General features: G+C 40.4%; 1 protein-coding gene across 2 annotated transcripts in view; it reads right to left on the bottom strand.

The window, feature by feature from the left end:
- Window positions 1–27,500, bottom strand: part of smoc1 (SPARC related modular calcium binding 1) — a 74,783-nt gene that overhangs the window by 8,384 nt on the left and 38,899 nt on the right. For both annotated transcript variants that reach the window (XM_061986839.1, XM_061986838.1), the window contains exons 9-12: window positions 16,816–17,008; window positions 12,574–12,656; window positions 11,318–11,423; window positions 8,952–9,196 (exon numbers count right to left, since the gene is read on the bottom strand). In XM_061986839.1, the coding sequence (XP_061842823.1) occupies window positions 8,952–9,196; window positions 11,318–11,423; window positions 12,574–12,656; window positions 16,816–17,008 (627 nt within the window). The remainder of the gene's footprint in view (window positions 1–8,951; window positions 9,197–11,317; window positions 11,424–12,573; window positions 12,657–16,815; window positions 17,009–27,500) is intronic.

The following is a 27,500-nucleotide window of genomic DNA, read 5'->3' as shown; positions in this document are numbered from 1 at the left end:
TTCTACATATTCTGTAGTAAGGGGGTCCAAACTACTACAAATATTCTACATATTCTGTAGTAAGGGGGGTCCAAACTACTACAAATATTCTATATATTCTGTAGTAAGGGGATCCAAACTACTACAAATATTCTATATATTCTGTAGTAAGGGGGTCCAAACTACTACAAATATTCTACATATTATGTAGATCAGGGGGGTCCAAACTACTACAAATATTCTACATATTCTGTAGTAAGGGGGGTCCAAACTACTACAAATATTCTATATATTCTGTAGTAAGGGGTGTCCAAACTACTACAAATATTCTACATATTCTGTAGTAAGAGGGTCCAAACTACTACAAATATTCTATATATTCTGTAGTAAGGGGGGTCCAAACTACTACAAATATTCTATATATTCTGTAGTAAGGGGGGTCCAAACTACTACAAATATTCTACATATTCTGTAGTAAGGGGGGTCCAAACTACTACAAATATTCTATATATTCTGTAGTAAGGGGTGTCCAAACTACTACAAATATTCTACATATTCTGTAGTAAGAGGGTCCAAACTACTACAAATATTCTATATATTCTGTAGTAAGGGGGGTCCAAACTACTACAAATATTCTATATATTCTGTAGTAAGGGGGTCCAAACTACTACAAATATTCTACATATTATGTAGATCAGGGGGGTCCAAACTACTACAAATATTCTACATATTCTGTAGTAAGGGGGGTCCAAACTACTACAAATATTCTACATATTCTGTAGTAAGGGGGGCCCAAACTACTACAAATATTCTACATATTCTGTAGTAAGGGGGGCCCAAACTACTACAAATATTCTACATATTCTGTAGTAAGGGGGGCCCAAACTACTACAAATATTCTACATATTCTGTAGTAAGGGGGGCCCAAACTACTACAAATATTCTACATATTCTGTAGTAAGGGGTGTCCAAACTACTACAAATATTCTACATATTCTGTAGTAAGGGGGGTCCAAACTACTACAAATATTCTATATATTCTGTAGTAAGAGGGTCCAAACTACTACAAATATTCTACATATTCTGTAGTAAGGGGGGTCCAAACTACTACAAATATTCTACATATTCTGTAGTAAGGGGGGTCCAAACTACTACAAATATTCTACATATTCTGTAGTAAGGGGGGTCCAAACTACTACAAATATTCTACATATTCTGTAGTAAGGGGGGTCCAAACTACTACAAATATTCTACATATTCTGTAGTAAGGGGGTCCAAACTACTACAAATATTCTACATATTCTGTAGTAAGGGGGTCCAAACTACTACAAATATTCTACATATTCTGTAGTAAGGGGGGTCCAAACTACTACAAATATTCTATATATTCTGTAGTAAGGGGATCCAAACTACTACAAATATTCTATATATTCTGTAGTAAGGGGGTCCAAACTACTACAAATATTCTACATATTATGTAGATCAGGGGGGTCCAAACTACTACAAATATTCTACATATTCTGTAGTAAGGGGGGTCCAAACTACTACAAATATTCTATATATTCTGTAGTAAGGGGTGTCCAAACTACTACAAATATTCTACATATTCTGTAGTAAGAGGGTCCAAACTACTACAAATATTCTATATATTCTGTAGTAAGGGGGGTCCAAACTACTACAAATATTCTATATATTCTGTAGTAAGGGGGTCCAAACTACTACAAATATTCTACATATTATGTAGATCAGGGGGGTCCAAACTACTACAAATATTCTACATATTCTGTAGTAAGGGGGGGTCCAAACTACTACAAATATTCTACATATTCTGTAGTAAGGGGGGCCCAAACTACTACAAATATTCTACATATTCTGTAGTAAGGGGGGCCCAAACTACTACAAATATTCTACATATTCTGTAGTAAGGGGGGCCCAAACTACTACAAATATTCTACATATTCTGTAGTAAGGGGGGCCCAAACTACTACAAATATTCTACATATTCTGTAGTAAGGGGTGTCCAAACTACTACAAATATTCTACATATTCTGTAGTAAGGGGGGTCCAAACTACTACAAATATTCTATATATTCTGTAGTAAGAGGGTCCAAACTACTACAAATATTCTACATATTCTGTAGTAAGGGGGGTCCAAACTACTACAAATATTCTACATATTCTGTAGTAAGGGGGGTCCAAACTACTACAAATATTCTACATATTCTGTAGTAAGGGGGGTCCAAACTACTACAAATATTCTACATATTCTGTAGTAAGGGGGGTCCAAACTACTACAAATATTCTACATATTCTGTAGTAAGGGGGTCCAAACTACTACAAATATTCTACATATTCTGTAGTAAGGGGGTCCAAACTACTACAAATATTCTACATATTCTGTAGTAAGGGGGGTCCAAACTACTACAAATATTCTATATATTCTGTAGTAAGGGGATCCAAACTACTACAAATATTCTATATATTCTGTAGTAAGGGGGTCCAAACTACTACAAATATTCTACATATTATGTAGATCAGGGGGGTCCAAACTACTACAAATATTCTATATATTCTGTAGTAAGGGGGTCCAAACTACTACAAATATTCTACATATTATGTAGATCAGGGGGGTCCAAACTACTACAAATATTCTACATATTCTGTAGTAAGGGGGGTCCAAACTACTACAAATATTCTACATATTCTGTAGTAAGGGGGGCCCAAACTACTACAAATATTCTACATATTCTGTAGTAAGGGGGGCCCAAACTACTACAAATATTCTACATATTCTGTAGTAAGGGGGGCCCAAACTACTACAAATATTCTACATATTCTGTAGTAAGGGGGGCCCAAACTACTACAAATATTCTACATATTCTGTAGTAAGGGGTGTCCAAACTACTACAAATATTCTACATATTCTGTAGTAAGGGGGGTCCAAACTACTACAAATATTCTATATATTCTGTAGTAAGAGGGTCCAAACTACTACAAATATTCTACATATTCTGTAGTAAGGGGGGTCCAAACTACTACAAATATTCTACATATTCTGTAGTAAGGGGGGTCCAAACTACTACAAATATTCTACATATTCTGTAGTAAGGGGGGTCCAAACTACTACAAATATTCTACATATTCTGTAGTAAGGGGGTCCAAACTACTACAAATATTCTACATATTCTGTAGTAAGGGGGTCCAAACTACTACAAATATTCTACATATTCTGTAGTAAGGGGGGTCCAAACTACTACAAATATTCTATATATTCTGTAGTAAGGGGATCCAAACTACTACAAATATTCTATATATTCTGTAGTAAGGGGGTCCAAACTACTACAAATATTCTACATATTATGTAGATCAGGGGGGTCCAAACTACTACAAATATTCTACATATTCTGTAGTAAGGGGGGTCCAAACTACTACAAATATTCTATATATTCTGTAGTAAGGGGTGTCCAAACTACTACAAATATTCTACATATTCTGTAGTAAGAGGGTCCAAACTACTACAAATATTCTATATATTCTGTAGTAAGGGGGGTCCAAACTACTACAAATATTCTATATATTCTGTAGTAAGGGGGTCCAAACTACTACAAATATTCTACATATTATGTAGATCAGGGGGGTCCAAACTACTACAAATATTCTACATATTCTGTAGTAAGGGGGGTCCAAACTACTACAAATATTCTACATATTCTGTAGTAAGGGGGGCCCAAACTACTACAAATATTCTACATATTCTGTAGTAAGGGGGGCCCAAACTACTACAAATATTCTACATATTCTGTAGTAAGGGGGGCCCAAACTACTACAAATATTCTACATATTCTGTAGTAAGGGGGGCCCAAACTACTACAAATATTCTACATATTCTGTAGTAAGGGGTGTCCAAACTACTACAAATATTCTACATATTCTGTAGTAAGGGGGGTCCAAACTACTACAAATATTCTATATATTCTGTAGTAAGAGGGTCCAAACTACTACAAATATTCTACATATTCTGTAGTAAGGGGGGTCCAAACTACTACAAATATTCTACATATTCTGTAGTAAGGGGGGTCCAAACTACTACAAATATTCTACATATTCTGTAGTAAGGGGGGTCCAAACTACTACAAATATTCTACATATTCTGTAGTAAGGGGGTCCAAACTACTACAAATATTCTACATATTCTGTAGTAAGGGGGTCCAAACTACTACAAATATTCTACATATTCTGTAGTAAGGGGGGTCCAAACTACTACAAATATTCTATATATTCTGTAGTAAGGGGATCCAAACTACTACAAATATTCTATATATTCTGTAGTAAGGGGGTCCAAACTACTACAAATATTCTACATATTATGTAGATCAGGGGGGTCCAAACTACTACAAATATTCTACATATTCTGTAGTAAGGGGGGTCCAAACTACTACAAATATTCTACATATTCTGTAGTAAGGGGTGTCCAAACTACTACAAATATTCTACATATTCTGTAGTAAGAGGGTCCAAACTACTACAAATATTCTATATATTCTGTAGTAAGGGGGGTCCAAACTACTACAAATATTCTACATATTATGTAGTAAGGGGGTCCAAACTACTACAAATATTCTACATATTATGTAGATCAGGGGGGTCCAAACTACTACAAATATTCTACATATTCTGTAGTAAGGGGGGTCCAAACTACTACAAATATTCTACATATTCTGTAGTAAGGGGGGCCCAAACTACTACAAATATTCTACATATTCTGTAGTAAGGGGGGCCCAAACTACTACAAATATTCTACATATTCTGTAGTAAGGGGGGCCCAAACTACTACAAATATTCTACATATTCTGTAGTAAGGGGGGCCCAAACTACTACAAATATTCTACATATTCTGTAGTAAGGGGTGTCCAAACTACTACAAATATTCTACATATTCTGTAGTAAGGGGGGTCCAAACTACTACAAATATTCTATATATTCTGTAGTAAGAGGGTCCAAACTACTACAAATATTCTACATATTCTGTAGTAAGGGGGGTCCAAACTACTACAAATATTCTACATATTCTGTAGTAAGGGGGGTCCAAACTACTACAAATATTCTACATATTCTGTAGTAAGGGGGGTCCAAACTACTACAAATATTCTACATATTCTGTAGTAAGGGGGGTCCAAACTACTACAAATATTCTACATATTCTGTAGTAAGGGGGGCCCAAACTACTACAAATATTCTACATATTCTGTAGTAAGGGGGGCCCAAACTACTACAAATATTCTACATATTCTGTAGTAAGGGGGGCCCAAACTACTACACATATTCTACATATTCTGTAGTAAGGGGTGTCCAAACTACTACAAATATTCTACATATTCTGTAGTAAGGGGGGTCCAAACTACTACAAATATTCTATATATTCTGTAGTAAGAGGGTCCAAACTACTACAAATATTCTACATATTCTGTAGTAAGGGGGGTCCAAACTACTACAAATATTCTACATATTCTGTAGTAAGGGGGGTCCAAACTACTACAAATATTCTACATATTCTGTAGTAAGGGGGGTCCAAACTACTACAAATATTCTACATATTCTGTAGTAAGGGGGGTCCAAACTACTACAAATATTCTACATATTCTGTAGTAAGAGGGGTCCAAACTACTACAAATATTCTATATATTCTGTAGTAAGGGGGGTCCAAACTACTACAAATATTCTATATATTCTGTAGTAAGGGGGTCCAAACTACTACAAATATTCTACATATTCTGTAGTAAGGGGGTCTCCAAACTACAGCCCGCGGTCTGCCAGCCTCTTCAATTAGAACGGCGAGACATCATTAGTTGAACAAAGCGTCGCTTAACTACCAGGCAGGCTCGTATGCTACATGTTTGCTGCCATCTTGTGGACAATGTGAGTAAATCAGATCAATGACCCTTGCAATAACAGCACAGCATTTACTTATAAGACACAATCCAAACAACCTACCCTAGTCATGGTGCAATATTTAAAACGACTCAACTAGCATAAAGGTCAACACACAAGGTCACACACGACACAAGCTGCTCACTGAACTTTGTGGATAGTATCAACAAGTCCAAACATCAAAATGACACCTATTTTAAATCCATTACAATGCATGATGGGAAAAATGTAAAACACTCTCCACACTTATCCATGTTTGACACATTTTAGCTGCTTGATGTTTCTGATTGATTACACAACTTGAAGGGAGTCGTCACAGAAGTAAACAATGTAGGAGTAAACATAATATCCAATTATATTCATTATATATCATTATAATAGCATATAATATGTATGCACACACACACAAGCATTTATATATATATATATATATATATATATATATATATATATATATATATATATATATATATATATATATATACATATATATACATATATATATATATATATATATATATATATATATATATATATATATATATATATATATATATATATATATATATATATATATATGTATGTGTGGGGAAAAAAATCACAAGACTATTTCATCTCTACAGGCCTGTTTCATGAGGGGGTTCCCTCAATCATCAGGAGATTTTAATGGGAGCATTCACATACCATGGTTTATATAGGGCACAGAGTGGGTGGGTACAGGCTGGCGTAGGGGCGTGGTGATTGGCTCATGTGTTACCTAGGAGGTGTTTCCGTCTGTGGCGGCATGCTGTTACAATTTCGCTGCGCTTGTTGAGGGATGACAGGTCTGGACGGTAAATAATAAACAGTTTCTCTTTCAAGCATAGGTTGCATCTTTTATTACCACTATTGTAAGGTGTGCTGGATGCAAGAATTTGCCATGTTATTGAATATTCAACATTATTGTCTTTGAGGTCCCAAATGTGTTTGCTGAGTTCTGTGGTATTCCGCAGGTTTTGGTTCCTGAAAGAAGCCTTGTGATTGTTCCATCTGGTTTTGAACTCTCCCTCGGTTAATCCTACATATGTGTCGGATGTGTTAATGTCCTTGCGTGTTACCTTAGATTGGTAGACAACTGATGTTTGTAAGCACCCCCCGTTGAGAGGGCAATCAGGTTTCTTTCGACAGTTGCAGCCTTTGTTGGTTTTGGAGTCGCTCTGTCCGGGGGCCGACGGCTCACTTGCAATTGTTTTGTTGTGGTTTGAGATAATTTGTCGTATATTGTTCATGCAGCTGTAGCTCAATTTAATGTTGTTCTTGTTGAATACTTTTCTTAGGGTGTTGTCTTTGGGAAAGTGTTTGTCAATCAGATTGAGGAATTTGTGGCCAATGTTAGTTGAGACGTTTTTGCTGTATGGGGGGTTGTACCAGATGATGTCGTTTCGTTTTCTGTTCTTTTTTGGTTGGTTTCCTGGCGTGGGTTCATAGGTGAGGGTGAAATTGTATCCGCTTTCATCAAGGGCTTTTTGGTACGGGGGGGTTGCTTGGTCAAATTCAGCTTTGCTAGATGACAGCATCGATAGCCTTTTATTAATTAATTAATTATATATATATATATATATATATATATATATATATATATATATATATATATATATATATATATATATATATATATATATATATCTTAATATCCAATTATATTAATTTTATATCCATTATAATAACATAATAATATTCACACACACACACACACACACACACACATATATGTGTATATATATATATATATATATATATTAGAGATGCGCGGTTTGCGGACACAACCGCAGAGTCCGCGGATTATCCGCGGATCGGGCGGTTGGAATAAAAAAAAAAATTGATTTTATCCGCGGGTCGGGTCGGGCGGTTGAAAAAAAAAAAAAAAAGATTTTAAATAGATTCAGGCGGGTGGCAGTTAAACCAATTGGTAAATATATATACATAGTTAAATGTTGTTACCCACATACGAAAAACGAGCAGGCACCTGCAGCATATGCCACAACAGAAGAAGAAAAAAAAAAGAGATGGACACTTTTACGGAGCGGAGAAGGGACGCCTCGCCGGGGTCCGGGACCGAGGCCTCTTCCCCCGAGAGGGCCCCACCGGGAGCCGTAGCTGAGGCGATCCGCGAGAAGGGCCCGACGCACGTCCAGGGTCACCACCGCGCCCACCGCACCGACACCCCGCCTCGTCCGCCTTCGCCGCGGCCGGCGTCACGCGCAGCAGGTAAGCAGCTTACCTGCCCGCCACCCCCGTGGCCGGGGGGCTCGTAACAGGGGTCACTCCGCGCGCAGTGCGCTCACGAAAGGGGTGGGGCTCACCCTGGTGAGCCGAGTGGGCCACTTTTGGTAAGCAGAACTGGCGCTGCGGGATGAACCGAACGCCGGGTTAAGGCGCCCGATGCCGACGCTCATCAGACCCCAGAAAAGGTGTTGGTTGATATAGACAGCAGGACGGTGGCCATGGAAGTCGGAACCCACTAAGGAGTGTGTAACAACCCACCTGCCCAATCAACTAGCCCTGAAAATGGATGGCGCTGGAGCGTCGGGCCCATACCCGGCCGTCACCGGCAGCGAGAGCCGCGAGGGCTAGGCCGCGACGAGTAGGATGGCCGCCGCGGTGCGCGCTGAAGCCTCGGGCGCGAGGGACATCGCACCTCCACACGCTTGGAGGTGCGCTCAGCGCGGCTCCCAGATGATTGTGCACTGGTGTGCGTCTGGGCTGTGACAGCGTGGCACGCATTGAATGTCTCTGCTACATTGGATCAGTCTCCTTTCTTTAACAGGCAAAAGCTTTATAACCTCACTAATGCCTTGCATCGTCTATATTAGATATATAACAACGGGCGGGTGCAGTTCTGATTAAATGTTAGTTCGGGTGGATGCGGATGGTTGACAACTTTTGTGATGCGGTTGCGGATGAAATAATTGCCTATACGCGCATCTCTAATACATATATATATGCACACATATATATATATATATATATATATATATATATACCTGTGCCAGTCATGGTCTTACCCTCCTTGCTGACTCCCAGGCAGCCCTTCAGCTCCAGCAGGGTGATGACCTTGTCCTTGTTGAGGTCGCAGTAGTCGCTGAACTTGCGGCCGCACTTCTTGGGCTTGGCTTTCTTCTTCAGGTACCTCTTGAAGGGCCTGAGCTCCTTCTTGTTGATGTCCTGACTGCTGTTGATGTCCAGCTGGCCAAAGTACCAGTGGACCACCCTCTCTTCCAGCGTGTGACTGGGGTCAGGCTCCACAAACCTGCAGGGGGTCACAGGTGGATAACTTCTATTTCATCACAGGACTTTTCCACAGGAAGTAAATCAAGATTCATTTATGATTGTTTTTCAAAATATAACTACATATGTCAACATTGTGTATGTATCATGACCCCACTATTTTTTATTTTAGGCCGGTCGGATGTGAGAATGAGATCCATGGTTGATTGGGTGGAATCACACACCCTTGTGGGTAGTGTTATTAGCTGGGAGAGACCGTGCAGATTACAAAGCTTGCTGTAAGATTTGAAGACAGTAAGTGGACCCCGACTTAAACAAGTTGAAAAACTTATTGGGGTGTTACCATTTAGTGGTCAATTGTACGGAACCTGGTCGTGGAACTGTGGACCAGCTCTATACTCTCGGCAGGGTCCTTGAGGGTGCATGGGAGTTTGCCCAACCAGTCTACATGTGCTTTGTGGACTTGGAGAAGGCATTCGACCGTGTACCCCGGGAAGTCCTGTGGGGAGTGCTCAGAGAGTATGGGGTAACGGACTGTCTTATTGTGGCAGTTCGCTCCCTGTATGATCAGTGCCAGAGCTTGGTCTGCATTGCCGGCAGTAAGTCGGACACGTTTCCAGTGAGGGTTGGACTCCGCCAAGGCTGCCCTTTGTCACAGATTCTGTTCATAACCTTTATGGACAGAATTTCTAGGCGCAGTCAAGGCGTTGAGGGGATCTGGTTTGGTGGCTGCAGGATTAGGTCACTGCTATTTGCAGATGATGTGGTCCTGATGGCTTCCTCCGGCCAAGATCTTCAGCTCTCACTGGATCGGTTCGCAGCCGAGTGTGAAGCGACTGGGATGGGAATCAGCACCTCCAAGTCCGAGTCCATGGTTCTCTCCCGGAAAAGGGTGGAGTGCCATCTCCGGGTTGGGGAGGAGATCTTGCCCCAAGTGGAGGAGTTCAAGTACCTCGGAGTCTTGTTCACGAGTGGGGGAAGAGTGGATCGTGAGATCGACAGGCGGATCGGTGCGGCGTCTTCAGTAATGCGGACGCTGTATCGATCCGTTGTGGTGAAGAAGGAGCTGAGCCGGAAGGCAAAGCTCTCGATTTACCGGTCGATCTACGTTCCCATCCTCACCTATGGTCATGAGCTTTGGGTTATGACCGAAAGGACAAGATCACGGACGGGTACAAGCGGCCCAAATGAGTTTCCTCCGCCGGGTGGCGGGTCTCTCCCTTAGAGATAGGGTGAGAAGCTCTGCCATCCGGGGGGAGCTCAAAGTAAAGCCGCTGCTCCTCCACATGGAGAGGAGCCAGATGAGGTGGTTCGGGCATCTGGTCAGGATGCCACCCGAACGCCTCCCTAGGGAGGTGTTTCGGGCACGTCCGACCGGTAGGAGGCCACGGGGAAGACCCAGGACACGCTGGGAAGACTATCTCTCCCGGCTGGCCTGGGAACGCCTCGGGATCCCCCGGGAGGAGCTGGACCAAGTGGCTGGGGAGAGGGAAGTCTGGGCTTCCCTGCTTAGGCTGCTGCCCCCGCGACCCGACCTCGGATAAGCGGAAGAAGATGGATGGATGGATGGATTGTACGGAATATGTACTGTACTGTGCAATCTACTAATAAAAGTCTCAATCAATCAATGTGCTGAAAGATTCATTTATGATTGTTTATCAAGATATAACGAATAGGACGAATTGCGGCGTTACAAACTTTTGTGTGGCGCTGCTTCCTATTTGTGATGATGACACGCTGATTGGTGATGTCTGAAGCGAATGTGACAGCGTGTTCTGATCACCAAGCTCAGCTGGATAAAATACTCATCTTTAGGGTCCAGGAGGACCGACCCAATTAGGAACTGGTACTACAAAATAGCGGTACTCGGCATTCATCCCTGCCGACTACTCTAAATGATTGACGGTTGTCTTTTCTCCAGTAATGTCCCTCGACAAGACTGGAACATGTTTCATGCTGATGCAAGTCCTGGGTCAGGTCTCTCTAGTCATCAAGTCATGTGCTGCTTTTACACAATATTCATTCCAAATGTCTTTCAGTCGCCATGTGAACTGAACCAGTTCTGCTAATATTCTCCCTCCAGTGTGACGTGAGAACCATGACAGTCTTTGTAGACGTGACCTTTCAGAGTGTCAGTACCTACCTCCCTCCACCAGAGGGGGCTGGTGAGTTTATGGCTTGGACCATGTCTGTGGTGAGGGCGTCCAACAGACTCGTTATGAACTCCGCTTTCTTCCCCTCGGGGCAACCTGGTGTCAATCAAGCACAAACACACTTGGTTACTAATTTGACTTGTTACAGAGTCCTTAAAGACACAGTCTGACTAATTTGACTTGTTACAGAGTCCTTAAAGACACAGTCTGACTAATTTGACTTGTTACAGAGTCCTTAAAGACACAGTCTGACTAATTTGACTTGTTACAGAGTCCTTAAAGGCACAGTCTGACTAATTTGACTTGTTACAGAGTCCTTAAAGGCACAGTCTGACTAATTTGACTTGTTACAGAGTCCTTAAAGACACAGTCTGACTAATTTGACTTGTTACAGAGTCCTTAAAGACACAGTCTGACTAATTTGACTTGTTACAGAGTCCTTAAAGGCACAGTCTGACTAATTTGACTTGTTACAGAGTCCTTAAAGACACAGTCTGACTAATTTGACTTGTTACAGAGTCCTTAAAGACACAGTCTGACTAATTTGACTTGTTACAGAGTCCTTAAAGACACAGTCTGACTAATTTGACTTGTTACAGAGTCCTTAAAGGCACAGTCTGACTAATTTGACTTGTTACAGAGTCCTTAAAGACACAGTGTGACTAATTTGACTTGTTACAGAGTCCTTAAAGACACAGTCTGACTAATTTGACTTGTTACAGAGTCCTTAAAGACAGTCTGACTAATTTGACTTGCTACAGAGTCCTTAAAGACACAGTGTGACTAATTTGACTTGTTACAGAGTCCTTAAAGACACAGTCTGACTAATTTGACTTGTTACAGAGTCCTTAAAGACACAGTCTGACTAATTTGACTTGTTACAGAGTCCTTAAAGACACAGTCTGACTAATTTGACTTGTTACAGAGTCCTTAAAGGCACAGTGTGACTAATTTGACTTGTTACAGAGTCCTTAAAGACCCAGTCTGACTAATTTGACTTGTTACAGAGTCCTTAAAGGCACAGTGTGACTAATTTGACTTGTTACAGAGTCCTTAAAGACACAGTCTGACTTATTTGACTTATAGCAACTTATAGTCACTTAAAGTAACCTATAGTACCCAATAGTAACTTATAGTAACTTATAGTAACCTATAGTGACTTATAGTAACTTATAGTAACCTATAGTGACTTATAGTGACTTATAGTAACTTATAGTAACCAATAGTTATCTATTGGAACTTATACCTGTCAGGTCTCTGCCTTGGAAAATATCTTCTGAGTCTGGGAGGTGAGACCGCGGCGCTTTGTCACATTCTGGCGTCTGGTACCTGTTAGACCCCAGAACACAACTCTGTCACATTTTGGTGTCTGGTACCTGTTAGACCCCAGAACACAACTCTGTCACATTCTGGTGTCTGGTACCTGTTAGACCCCAGAACACAACTCTGTCACATTTTGGTGTCTGGTACCTGTTAGACCCCAGAACACAACTCTGTCACATTCTGGCGTCTGGTACCTGTTAGACCCCAGAACACAACCCTGTCACATTCTGGCGTCTGGTATATATATATATATATATATATATATATATATATATATATATATATATATATACATATACACATACATATATACAAACATACATATATATACATATATATATATATACTGTATATATATATACACATATATATATATATATATATATGTCTTAATAAGGTTATCCAAAAAATAGTGCTCGATACCGTAGTAGAGCGCAATATATGTATGTGTGGGAAAAAAATCACAAGACTATTTCATCTCTACAGGCCTGTTTCATGAGGGGGGGTACCCTCAATCGTCAGGAGATTTTAATGGGAGCATTCGCATACCATAGTTTATATAGGGCACAGAGTGGGTGGGTACAGGCTGGCCTAGGGGCGTGGTGATTGGCTCATGTGTTACCTAGGAGGTGTTTCCGTCTATGGCGGCATGTTGTTACAATTTCGCTGCGCTTGTTGAGGGATGACAGGTCTGGACGGTAAATAATAAACAGTTTCTCTTTCAAGCATAGGTTGCATCTTTTATTACCACTATTGTAAGGTGTGCTGGATGCAAGAATTTGCCATGTTATTGAATATTCAACATTATTGTCTTTGAGGTCCCAAATGTGTTTGCTGAGTTCTGTGGTATTTCGCAGGTTTTTGTTCCTGAAAGAAGCCTTGTGATTGTTCCATCTGGTTTTGAACTCTCCCTCGGTTAATCCTACATATGTGTCGGATGTGTTAATGTCCTTGCGTATTACCTTAGATTGGTAGACAACTGATGTTTGTAAGCACCCCCCGTTGAGAGGGCAATCAGGTTTCTTTCGACAATTACATCCTTTGTTGGTTTTGGAGTCGCTCTGTCTGAGGGCCGACGGCTCATTTGCAATTGTTTTGTTGTGGTTTGAGATGATTTGTCGTATATTGTTCATGCAGCTGTAGCTCAATTTAATGTTGTTCTTGTTGAATACTTTTCTTAGGATGTTGTCTTTGGGAAAGTGTTTGTCAATCAGATTGAGGAATTTGTGTCCAATGTTCGTTGAGACGTTTTTGCTGACGATTGAGGGTACCCCCCCTCATGAAACAGGCCTGTAGAGATGAAATAGTCTTGTGATTTTTTCCCACACATACATATATTGCGCTCTACTACGGTATCGAGCACTATTTTTTGGATAACCTTATTAAGACATATACTCCGCTCCAAATTGACATTTGTTGAGCACTGTACGACAATCAGAAATGGAAAAATTCAACATCAACTACTCCACGAAGAACATTCCCATACCCGCGCAGAATGACTACAAGCTAAGGCTCATAGAAAAGACGGAACACTTCCTAAGAAGGATGCGGTGGAAAGCACATTTTTTCCTCCACCCTGAAACAAAAGGAACGCAAAAGAAAACTTACGGATTCAAATCTACCAAGAACCCACCCACAGTTGAGGAACTAAAGGATTTTGAGAACGACATGCTCAAAATGATACAATCAGTCAAATTCAAGCCAATCCGCAACCCACTCCTCACCAAGCTGAAAAATGACAAGGAGCGCATCAAGAAAGTAAACAACCTCATCATAGCTGCCGATAAAACCACAAACTTCTACAGAATGGACATACCAGAACACCACACCTTACTGGACAGAAGCATCACCAAATCATACAAAAAAGCGCAACCCAACACCTTACAGAACATCCACCTGGAAAATAAAAGGATCGCGGCTGAACTGGACATTGAGGACAGGGTGGACGCCACAGCCAACAAGGAAGCCTTCATCACATTGAAGGACCACAAACCCAACTTCGCAAATAACCCAACATGCCGACTAATAAACCCAACTAAATCTGAAATAGGAAAAATCAGCAAAATAATCCTGGACAGAGTCAACACAAAAATCAAGGACAAAACACCACTCAACCAATGGAGAAATACAGCAGCAGTAATCAAATGGTTCAACAACATCCAAGACAAACAACAGCACAACTTTATCTCCTTTGATATCGAGGAATTTTACCCTTCCATCACGCAAGACCTACTGACTCAAGCACTAGACTTCGCCTCAGACTACGACTCAATCACAGGCAACGAAAGAAACATCATCATCCACGCAAAAAACTCCATTCTCATCCACAACAGTACACCATGGCAAAAAAAGAACAATGCAACATTTGACGTCACTATGGGAAGTTTTGACGGAGCAGAAACGTGTGAACTCGTTGGGAGTTTCCTCCTCTCCCAGCTCGCTACCCTCAATCTGAACCTTGGTATTTACCGTGATGACGGACTGGCAGTGTGTCGCGCCTCGCCAAGGAGCAGCGAGAATACCAAGAAGCGCATATGCCAAATTTTCAAAGAGAACGGCCTACGGATCACGATTGAAGCCAACAAGCAAACCGTCAACTTCCTCGACGTCACTTTCAACCTGAGAAATAACAGCTACCAACCATTCACGAAACCCAACACAACACTCCAATACGTGCACCATGACAGCAACCACCCACCCACCACCACGAAAAGAATACCTACCGGAATCAATAAAAGGCTATCGATGCTGTCATCTAGCAAAGCTGAATTTGACCAAGCAACCCCCCCGTACCAAAAAGCCCTTGATGAAAGCGGATACAATTTCACCCTCACCTATGAACCCACGCCAGGAAACCAGCCAAAAAAGAACAGAAAACGAAACGACATCATCTGGTACAACCCCCCATACAGCAAAAACGTCTCATATATATATACATATATATACATATATATGTATATATATGTATATATATATACAGTATATATATATACAGTATATATATGTATATGTATATATATATGTATGTTTGTATATATGTATGTGTATATATATACACAGTATATATATATATAATATATATATATATATATATATATATATGTATATATATATGTATATATATATACAGTATATATATATACAGTATATATATGTATATGTATATATATGTATGTTTGTATATATGTATGTGTATATATATACACAGTATATATATATATAATATATATATATATATAATATACATATATATATATATATATATATATATATATATATATATATATATAATATAGGTATATTGTAACATTGTAATATTGTAATATTACAATGTTACATGTAAGAATAGAATCCAAAATTATAATGTTACAATATTATAATAACTATATATATATATATATATATATATATATATATATATATATATATATATATATATATATATATATATATATATATATATATATATATATATATATATATATATACACACAATAAAGTTATTGCAATATTGTAACATTGGATTGTATTCTTACATGGCAAAAACTTAAGGTAACATTGTAATAAAAACATTGAAGAAGCTCAAATGTAGTAATATTAATAATAATGTACTTATAATACAAATGTAGTAATATTAATAATAATGTACTTATAATACAAATGTAATCTTAATAATAATGTACTTATAATACAAATGTAGTAATATTAATAATAATGTACTTATAATACAAATGTAATCTTAATAATAATGTACTTATAATACAAATGTAGTAATATTAATAATAATGTACTTATAATACAAATGTAGTAATATTAATAATAATGTACTTATAATACAAATGTAGCAATATTAATAATAATGTACTTATAATACAAATGTAGTAATATTAATAATAATGTACTTATAATACAAATGTAGTAATATTAATAATAATGTACTTATAATACAAATGTAGTAATATTAATAATAATGTACTTATAATACAAAAGTGTTTGTAGGAGTTATTCAGATAAGAAGATGTCAAAATGGCCCCTGAATACTTTAGTGTAAATATCACAATTATTCATATTTTCTTTGACAATCATTATTAGTGAAAACAGATCTGGTATCGGCGGTATCGACATTTCTGTATCGCCCGGCGACTGTGGCATGATGAGCAGTTACCTGGTGGAGGTCCTTGGTATTGGTCTTCCTGTGTCCACCTGCACACACCAGCAGTACCCTGTGGACTGGTGGCACTGGACCGCCTGGTAGAGGCCCCGGGGCCCGCAGTCGGGGATGAAAATGGCCTCGCGAGGGTTCTGCCGGGCCTCGTCCAGAGCGCTCTGTCTCTCCTGGTCACATGACGGAACTTTCTCTGGAACCAGGACAAACTCATCAGCACTCCTACAATTGGCCCCCGGGACACCTTCTCTCCATGTTTACACTAATTGGCCCCCGGGACACATTCTCTCCATGTTGACACTAATTGGCCCCCGAGACACCTTCTCTCCATGTTTACACTAATTGGCCCCCGGGACACCTTGTCTCCATGTTTACACTAATTGGCCCCCACGACACCTTCTCACCATGTTTACACTAATTGGCCCCCAGGACACCTTCTCTCCATGTTTACACTAATTGGCCCCCAGGACACCTTGTCTCCATGTTTACACTAATTGGCCCCCACGACACCTTCTCTCCATGTTTACACGAATTGGCCCCCTCACACCTTCTCTCCATGTTTACCCTAATTGGCCCCCGAGACACCTTCTCTCCATGTTTACACTAATTGGCCCCCACGACACCTTCTCACCATGTTTACACTAATTGGCCCCCAGGACACCTTCTCTCCATGTTTACACTAATTGGCCCCCAGGACACCTTGTCTCCATGTTTACACTAATTGGCCCCCACGACACCTTCTCTCCATGTTTACACGAATTGGCCCCCTCACACCTTCTCTCCATGTTTACCCTAATTGGCCCCCGAGACACCTTCTCTCCATGTTTACACTAATTGGCCCCCACGACACCTTCTCTCCATGTTTACACTAATTGGCCCCCGAGACACCTTCTCTCCATGTTTACACTAATTGGCCCCCGGGACACCTTCTCTCCATGTTTACACTAATTGGCCCCCGTGACACCTTGTCTCCATGTTTACACTAATTGGCCCCCGGGACACCTTCTCTCCATGTTTACACTAATTGGCCCCCAGGACACCTTGTCTCCATGTTTACACTAATTGGCCCCCGGGACACCTTCTCTCCATGTTTACACTAATTGGCCCTTGAGACACCTTCTCTCCATGTTTTCACTAATTGGCCCTCGCGACACCTTGTCTCCATGTTTATACTAATTGGCCCCCGGGACACCTTCTCTGCATGTTTACACTAATTGGCCCCCGGGACACCTTGTCTCCATGTTTACACTAATTGGCCCCCGGGACACCTTCTCTCCATGTTTACACTAATTGGCCCCCAGGACACCTTGTCTCCATGTTTACACTAATTGGCCCCCGGGACACCTTCTCTCCATGTTTACACTAATTGGCCCTTGAGACACCTTCTCTCCATGTTTACACTAATTGGCCCTCGCGACACCTTGTCTCCATGTTTATACTAATTGGCCCCCGGGACACCTTCTCTCCATGTTTACACTAATTGGCCCCCACGACACCTTCTCTCCATGTTTATACTAATTGGTCCCCACGACACCTTCTCTCCATGTTTACACTAATTGGCCCCCGGGACACCTTGTCTCCATGTTTACACTAATTGGCCCCCAGGACACCTTGTCTCCATGTTTACACTAATTGGCCCCCACGACACCTTCTCTCCATGTTTACACTAATTGGCCCCCACGACACCTTCTCTCCATGTTTACACTAATTGGCCCCCGAGACACCTTCTCTCCATGTTTACACTAATTGGCCCCCGGGACACCTTCTCTCTGTATTTACACTAATTGGCTGCTGCCAGATCATTATTAAGAAAAAATGACCGACAGGAAGGCCAGAAACATTTTTTATTTCAACAGACTCTCGTCAAAACTCTAAAGACCGACTGCACAGTTCCTACCTTCACAATAAAAGCTCTGCTTCAGCCTGCCTGCGCTAACAAAATAAGAGTGTCAGGAAGCTATCAAGCTAGGGAGTTAGTATTTCTTGTAAAGTGCATAAAAAGGAGTATGGAAGATGGACAAACTTGGACAGAAAGGATCATCACATTGCAATAAGAAGTGAAGCCTGAGAAGAGGCCCTGCTTCTTGTCTTGCAGGCGCTGAGCCAAGAGAATTTTTAAACTTCAGTTCTTAGCTCTCCTCTTTTTTTGTGGTTGTGTTTATGTCCGCCCTCCATGTCTGTCTTCCTCCCTCCTTCCCTGAGACTCACCCTCGTCCTCCTCTTCCTCCTCTTCCTCCCATTCCCTTCCTCCCCAAAGCCTCCTTGCTCCCGCCCGTCTCTCCCTGACTTGCAATGACTTTCAGCTGCTCACTAATCACTGCAACATTGTTGGAGCTCTTCTAACAGCCGACACACCTTTACATGCTGTGATGCCAACACACCTTTACATGCTGTGATGCCAACACACCTTTACATGCTGTGATGCCAACACACCTTTACATGCTGTGATGCCAACACACCTTTACATGCTGTGATGCCAACACACCTTTACATGCTGTGATGCCAACACACCTTTACATGCTGTGATGCCAACACACCTTTACATGCTGTGATGCCAACACACCTTTACATGCTGTGATGCCAACACACCTTTACATGCTGTGATGCCAACACACCTTTACATGCTGTGATGCCAACACACCTTTACATGCTGTGATGCCAACACACCTTTACATGCTGTGATGCCAACACACCTTTACATGCTGTGATGCCAACACACCTTTACATGCTGTGATGCCAACACACCTTTACATGCTGTGATGTCAACACACCTTTACATGCTGTGATGCCAACACACCTTTACATGCTGTGATGCCAACACACCTTTACATGCTGTGATGCCAACACACCTTTACATGCTGTGATGCCAACACACCTTTACATGCTGTGATGCCAACACACCTTTACATGCTGTGATGTCAACACACCTTTACATGCTGTGATGCCAACACACCTTTACATGCTGTGATGCCAACACACCTTTACATGCTGTGATGCCAACACACCTTTACATGCTGTGATGCCAACACACCTTTACATGCTGTGATGCCAACACACCTTTACATGCTGTGATGCCAACACACCTTTACATGCTGTGATGCCAACACACCTTTACATGCTGTGATGCCAACACACGTTTTTTATTCTTATTGTTGCTTTTTATTTGTATTCTTATTGTTATATTTTCTATTTTATTCCCATTTATACCATTATTTACTTTTTAAATTCGATCTCAATTCTGTACACTGCTGCTGGAATTTACATTTTCCCGAGGGAACTCTCCTGAAGGAATCAATAAACTACTATCCATCCATCCATCCATCCATCCATCCATCCATCCATCTATCCATCTAACTATCGATCTATCCAAACAACCTTCCCTAGTCATGACACATGAAAAAATGCAACCAGCAGAAAATGTCAACCTGCTCACAATAAACTACTATCCATCTATCTATCTATCTATCTATCTATCTATCTATCTATCTATCTATCTATCTATCTATCTATCTATCTATCTATCTATCTATCTATCTATCCATCCATCTATCTATCCAAACGACCTTCCCTAGTCATGACACATGAAAAAATGCAACCAACAGAAAATGTCAACCTGCTCACAATTAACTACTATCCATCCATTCATCCATCTGTCCATCTATCCATCTATCAATCCATCTGTCTAAACAACCTTCCCTAGTCATGACGTATGAAAAAATGCAACCAGCAGAGAATGTCAACCTGCTCACAATAAACTACTATCCATCCATCCATCCATCCATCCATCCATCCGTCCATCTATCCATCTATCAATCCATCTATCTAAACAACCTTCCCTAGTCATGACGCTTGAAAAAATGCAACCAGCAGGAATGTCAACCAGCTCACAATAAACTACTATCCATCCATCTATCCATCTATCAATCCATCTATCTAAACAACCTTCCCTAGTCATGACGCATGAAAAAATGCAACCAGCAGAAAATGTCAACCTGCTCACAATAAACTACTATCCATCCATTCATCCATCTATCCATCCATCTATCCATCTATCCAAACAACCTTCCCTAGTCATGACGCATGAAAAATGCAACCAGCAGAAAATGTCAACCAGCTCACAATAAACTACTATCCATCCATTCATCCATCTATCCATCCATCTAGCCATCTAGCCATCGACCTATCTATCTATCCAAACAACCTTCCTTAGTCATGACGCATGAAAAAATGCAATCAGCAAAAAATGTCAACCTGCTCACAATAAACTACTATCATCCATCCATCCATCTATCCATCCATCCATCTATAACCAAACAACCTTCCCTAGTCATGACGCATGAAAAAATGCAACCAGCAGAGAATGTCAACCTGCTCACAATAAACTACTATCCATCCATCCATCCATCCATCCATCCATCCATCCATCCATCCATCTATACATCCATCCATCCATCTATCCATCCATCCATTTATCCATCTATCGAAACAACCTTCCCTTGTCATGGCGCATGAAAAAATGTAACCAGCAGAAAATGTCAACCTGCTCACAATAAACTACTATCCATCCATCCATCCATCTATCCATCCATCCATCTATCCATCTAACTATCTATCTATCCAAACAACCTTCCCTAGTCATGATGCATGAAAAAATGCAGCCAGCAGAAAATGTCAACCTGCTCACAATAAACTACTATCCATCCATCCATCCATCCATCCATCCATCCATCCATCTAACTATCTATCTATCTATCCAAACAACCTTCCCTAGTCATGACGCATGAAAAAATGCAACCAGCAGAAAATGTCAACCTGCTCACAATAAACTACTATCCATCCATCTATCTATCTATCTATCTATCTATCTATCTATCTATCTATCTATCTATCTATCTATCTATCTATCTATCTATCTATCTATCTATCTATCTATCTATCTATCTATCATCCATCCATCCATCCATCCATCCATCCATCTATCTATCTATCTATCTATCTATCTATCTATCTATCTATCTATCTATCTATCTATCTATCCATCTATCCATCCATCTATCTATCCATCTAACTATCTATCTATCCAAACAACCTTCCCTAGTCATGACACATGAAAAAATGCAACCAGCAGAAAATGTCAACCTGCTCACAATAAACTACTATCCATCCATCCACCCATCCATCCATCCATCCATCTATCCATCCATCCATCCATCCATCCATCCATCTGTCCATCTATCCATCTATCAATCCATCTATCTAAACAACCTTCCCTAGTCATGACGCTTGAAAAAATGCAACCAGCAGGAATGTCAACCAGCTCACAATAAACTACTATCCATCCATTCATCCATCTATCCATCCATCTAGCCATCGACCCATCTATCTATCCAAACAACCTTCCTTGGTCATGACGCATGAAAAAATGCCACCAGCAGAAAATGTCAAGCTGCTCACAATAAACTACTATCCATCCATCCATCCATCCATCCATCCATCCATCCATCTATCCATCAACCCATCTATCTATCCAAACAACCTTCCCTAGTCATGATGCATGAAAAAATGCAATCAGCAAAAAATGTTAACCTGCTCACAATAAACTACTATCATCCATCCATCCATCCATCCATCCATCCATCCATCCATCCATCCATCCATCTGTCCATCTATCCATCTATCAATCCATCTATCTAAACAACCTTCCCTAGTCATGACGCTTGAAAAAATGCAACCAGCAGGAATGTCAACCAGCTCACAATAAACTACTATCCATCCATCCATCCATCCATCTATCCATCCATCTATCCATCGACCCATCTATCAATCCAAACAACCTTCCCTAGTCATGACGCATGAAAAAATGCAACCAGCAGAAAATGTCAACCTGCTCACAATAAACTACTATCCATCCATCTATCTATCTATCTATCTATCTATCTATCTATCTATCTATCTATCTATCTATCTATCTATCTATCTATCTATCTATCATCCATCCATCCATCCATCCATCCATCCATCCATCCATCTATCTATCTATCTATCTATCTATCTATCCATCTATCCATCCATCTATCTATCCATCTAACTATCTACCTATCCAAACAACCATCCCTAGTCATGACACATGAAAAAATGCAACCAGCAGAAAATGTCAACCTGCTCACAATAAACTACTATCCATCCATCCATCCATCCATCTGTCCATCTATCCATCTATCAATCCAAACAACCTTCCCTAGTCATGACGCATGAAAAAATGCAACCAGCAGAAAATGTCAACCTGCTCACAATAAACTACTATCCATCCATCCATCCATCCATCCATCCATCCATCCATCTATCTATCTATCTATCTATCTATCTATCTATCTATCTATCTATCTATCTATCTATCTATCTATCTATCTATCTATCATCCATCCATCCATCCATCCATCCATCCATCCATCCATCCATCCATCTATCTATCTATCTATCTATCTATCTATCTATCCATCTATCCATCCATCTATCTATCCATCTAACTATCTACCTATCCAAACAACCATCCCTAGTCATGACACATGAAAAAATGCAACCAGCAGAAAATGTCAACCTGCTCACAATAAACTACTATCCATCCATCCATCCATCTGTCCATCTATCCATCTATCAATCCAAACAACCTTCCCTAGTCATGACGCATGAAAAAATGCAACCAGCAGAAAATGTCAACCTGCTCACAATAAACTACTATCCATCCATCTATCTATCTATCTATCTATCTATCTATCTATCTATCTATCTATCTATCTATCTATCTATCTGTCTGTCTGTCTGTCTGTCTGTCTGTCTGTCTGTCTGTCTGTCTGTCTGTCTGTCTGTCTGTCTGTCTGTCTGTCTGTCTGTCTGTCTGTCTGTCTGTCTGTCTGTCTGTCTGTCTGTCTGTCTGTCTGTCTGTCTGTCTATCTATCTATCTATCTATCTATCTATCTATCTATCTATCTATCTATCTATCTATCTATCTATCTATCTATCTATCTATCTATCTATCTATCTATCTATCTATCTATCTATCTATCTATCTATCTATCTATCTATCTATCTATCTATCTATCTATCTATCTATCTATCTATCTATCTATCTATCTATCTATCTATCTATCCATCCATCCATCCATCCATCCATCCATCCATCCATCCATCCATCCATCCATCCATCCATCCATCCATCCATCCATCCATCCATCCATCCATCCATCCATCCATCCATCCATCCATCCATCCATCCATCCATCCATCCATCCATCTATCTATCTATCTAACTATCTATCTATCCAAACAACCTTCCCTAGTCATGACACATGAAAAAATGCAACCAGCAGAAAATGTCAACCTGCTCACAAAAAACTACTATCCATCCATCCATCCATCCATCCATCCATCTTTTCATCTATCCATCTATACATCCATCCATCATCTATCTATCAATCCATCCATCTATCTATCCATCTAACTATCTATCTATCCAAACAACCTTCCTTAGTCATGACGCATGAAAAAATGCAATCAGCAAAAAATGGCAACCTGCTCACAATAAACTACTATCCATCCATCCATCCATCCATCCATCCATCCATCCATCTATCATCTATCTATCCATCTATCTATCTATCCATCCATCCATTTATCCATCTAACTATCTATCTATCTATCCAAACAACCTTCCCTAGTCATGATGCATGAAAAAATGCAACCAGCAGAAAATGTCAACCTGCTCACAATAAACTACTATCCATCCATCCATCCATCTATCCATCCACCCATCCATCCATCCATCTTTTCATCTATCCATCTATACATCCATCCATCCATCCATCCATCTATCTATCCATCCATCCATCTATCCATCTAACTATCTATCTATCCAAACAACCTTCCCTAGTCATGACGCATGAAAAATTGCAATCAGCAAAAAATGGCAACCTGCTCACAATAAACTACTATCATCCATCCATCCATCCATCCATCTATCCATCCATCCATCCATCTATCTATCCATCCATCCATATATCCATCTAACTATCTATCTATCCAAACAACCTTCCCTAGTCATGACGCATAAAAAAATGCAACCAGCAGAAAATGTCAACCTGCTCACAATAAACTACTATCCATCCATCCATCCATCCATCCATCCATCCATCCATCTATCATCTATCTATCCATCTATCTATCTATCCATCCAACCATCTATCCATCTAACTATCTATCTATCTATCTATACAAACAACCTTCCCTAGTCATGACGCATGAAAAAATGCAACCAGCAGAAAATGTCAACCTGCTCACAATAAACTACTATCCATCCATCCATCCATCTATCATCTATCTATCCATCTATCTATCTATCCATCCAACCATCTATCCATCTAACTATCTATCTATCTATCTATCCAAACAACCTTCCCTAGTCATGACGCATGAAAAAATGCAACCAGCAGAAAATGTCAACCTGCTCACAATAAACTACTATCCATCCATCCATCTATCCATCTATCTATCCATCCAACCATCTATCCATCTAACTATCCATCTATCTATCCAAACAACCTTCCCTAGTCATGACGCATGAAAAAATGCAACCAGCAGAAAATGTCAACCTGCTCACTGAACTTTGGAGATATCATAAAAAAGGTCCAAGCATCATAAACAATTCTGAATTAGACTCATTTCAATCCATTAGAGTGCATGATGGGAAAAAGGCCAAAGACTCTCCACACTTCTCCATGTTTGACACATTTCAGCTGCTTGATATTGCTGATTGATTACAAACTTTGAAGAAGAAGTAAAGAAAGTAGGAGTCAAACGTCTTCTCTCACTCCTTCTTTCAATCAACAACATCAAAGTGACGTCCTTGACTCATTTGCTATCATGATAGCATTTTCTTTGAAAAACGTTAAAAACTGCAAACGTACCTGTCATACAAATCTGTTATTAATGAGCATTAAACATATTTCTGGGGCTCATTTTGCCATATTTTCAATCGTCTCTAAACACGAGTACGTTCTATAATGACACCGGAAGAAGATGCTAGATTTGTTTCAGGTTGCTTTTAGTTTTGTCAAAAAAAGTCATTAAAAGTCCATAAACGCTTGTTGCTGCACTACCACACGAGCCACGCCGGCCCAAAGTGTTCCGTTCCAAATATTTCCCGTAAGAGAGAAGGATCCAAAAGAGAGTAAATAGTTTGACATTTAGAAAAGTAAGTGACTTTGACCTTCTAGCCAAGACTTCTGTTGGTGAAGACTTGATCAAAGTTCTTGCAATTTCTTATTTTGCAGTGTCTGGTTCCTGGACTAGGGGGCGGAGCCACCTTCGTGCACACCTATTTCCTCCTGACTACTTCATCATTCACTGGGTGCCAGTCGTCTCCTGATGGTTCACCCTTCCAGTTGTGTTCGGCTCCACTCTCGCCGTTTCTCTGGCCTGCTCAGTGGCCGAGTGGTTAGAGTGTCCGCCCTGAGAAGGCTAGGTTGTGTGGAGAATGCAAGAGTCATTTCTTTATTCATAGTCATGTTTGAATCAGCTAGTGTTTTTCCATTTGTACTCTTTCTATTTCTTCATTTTATGTCCGTGAGTAAACTGTGTGTGTTACCTTGAAGACTTGGAATGTAGGAGTTGGAGTACTCCCTTATATCTTATCTGTAGTAGAACAATGAGCCTGTATTCCTTTCCGGAAAGGGTGGGGGCTGTTTGCGGAGTCAAGAAGTAGTCTCTTTCCGTTTGAATGCCAGATCAACTAGAGCAGCCGATACGAATGTATTAATTAAGTTGGTCTCCCAAAGCTTTGGAATAAACTAGAAAATATTCCAATTCTGTCTTGATGGTCCTTCTTACTCAGCATATATGTCAGCGAAAGAACTTGGGATTGACCAGTAACTTAGATTCCCTTGGAGGAAGAACTGGTCCGATGCAACAATTGTGAGTTCAAACCCCGGCCGAGTCATACCAAAGACTATAAAAATGGGAGCCATTACCTCCCTGCTTGGCTCTCAGCATCAAGCGTTGGAATTGGGGGTTAAATCACCAAAAATGATTCCTGGGTGCGGCCTCCATTGCTGGGTGAACAAGGGGATGGGTAAAATGCAGAGGACACATTTCACCACACCTAGTGTGAGACTATCATTGGTACTGTAACTTTAACTTCCTCTCCACACCTTTTGTGCATTTTCCATTTCTCCACTCCTTTTGAGTGCACTTTTTGTTTTTATTATGATAATTTCTGAGCCTCTTTACTCAAACCGGGTTTGTTCTTTGTTTCCCCCGTTTTGGGAGCCTGTTCACATGTTGATTAACACCCGACACCTACTCAATAAAAACACCCCGAGACTCGTGCTGTTGCTGTGTTTGTGAGCAAAGAACTAAAGAGTGGTGATGTCATAGAGGGGCGACACAAGCACGTTTCGGAATGAAGATTGTTTTGAACTCCTGCAGTCTATTAACACCACGACAGGACTGAGTCACCAATGTGTGGGATTCTTTCTTTGGACACTTTAGTCTTCGATGTTCCGATCAGCCATTGTCGCGGTCGTTGCGGACCCCCAAAACGTACTTAATGTTCAAGTGCAGCAAGGGACTGCACGGGAAAAGTCAAAGGGAAGCTGTACACATAAAGCTAAGCTATTAGAGCTTGGTAGCGA

Source organism: Nerophis lumbriciformis, linkage group LG26 (genome assembly GCF_033978685.3).
Source record: "Nerophis lumbriciformis linkage group LG26, RoL_Nlum_v2.1, whole genome shotgun sequence".
Classification (NCBI taxonomy): Eukaryota; Metazoa; Chordata; class Actinopteri; order Syngnathiformes; family Syngnathidae; genus Nerophis; species Nerophis lumbriciformis.
The sequence above is the reverse complement of the archived record's forward strand: the minus strand, read 5'-3'. Positions and strand labels throughout refer to the sequence as shown.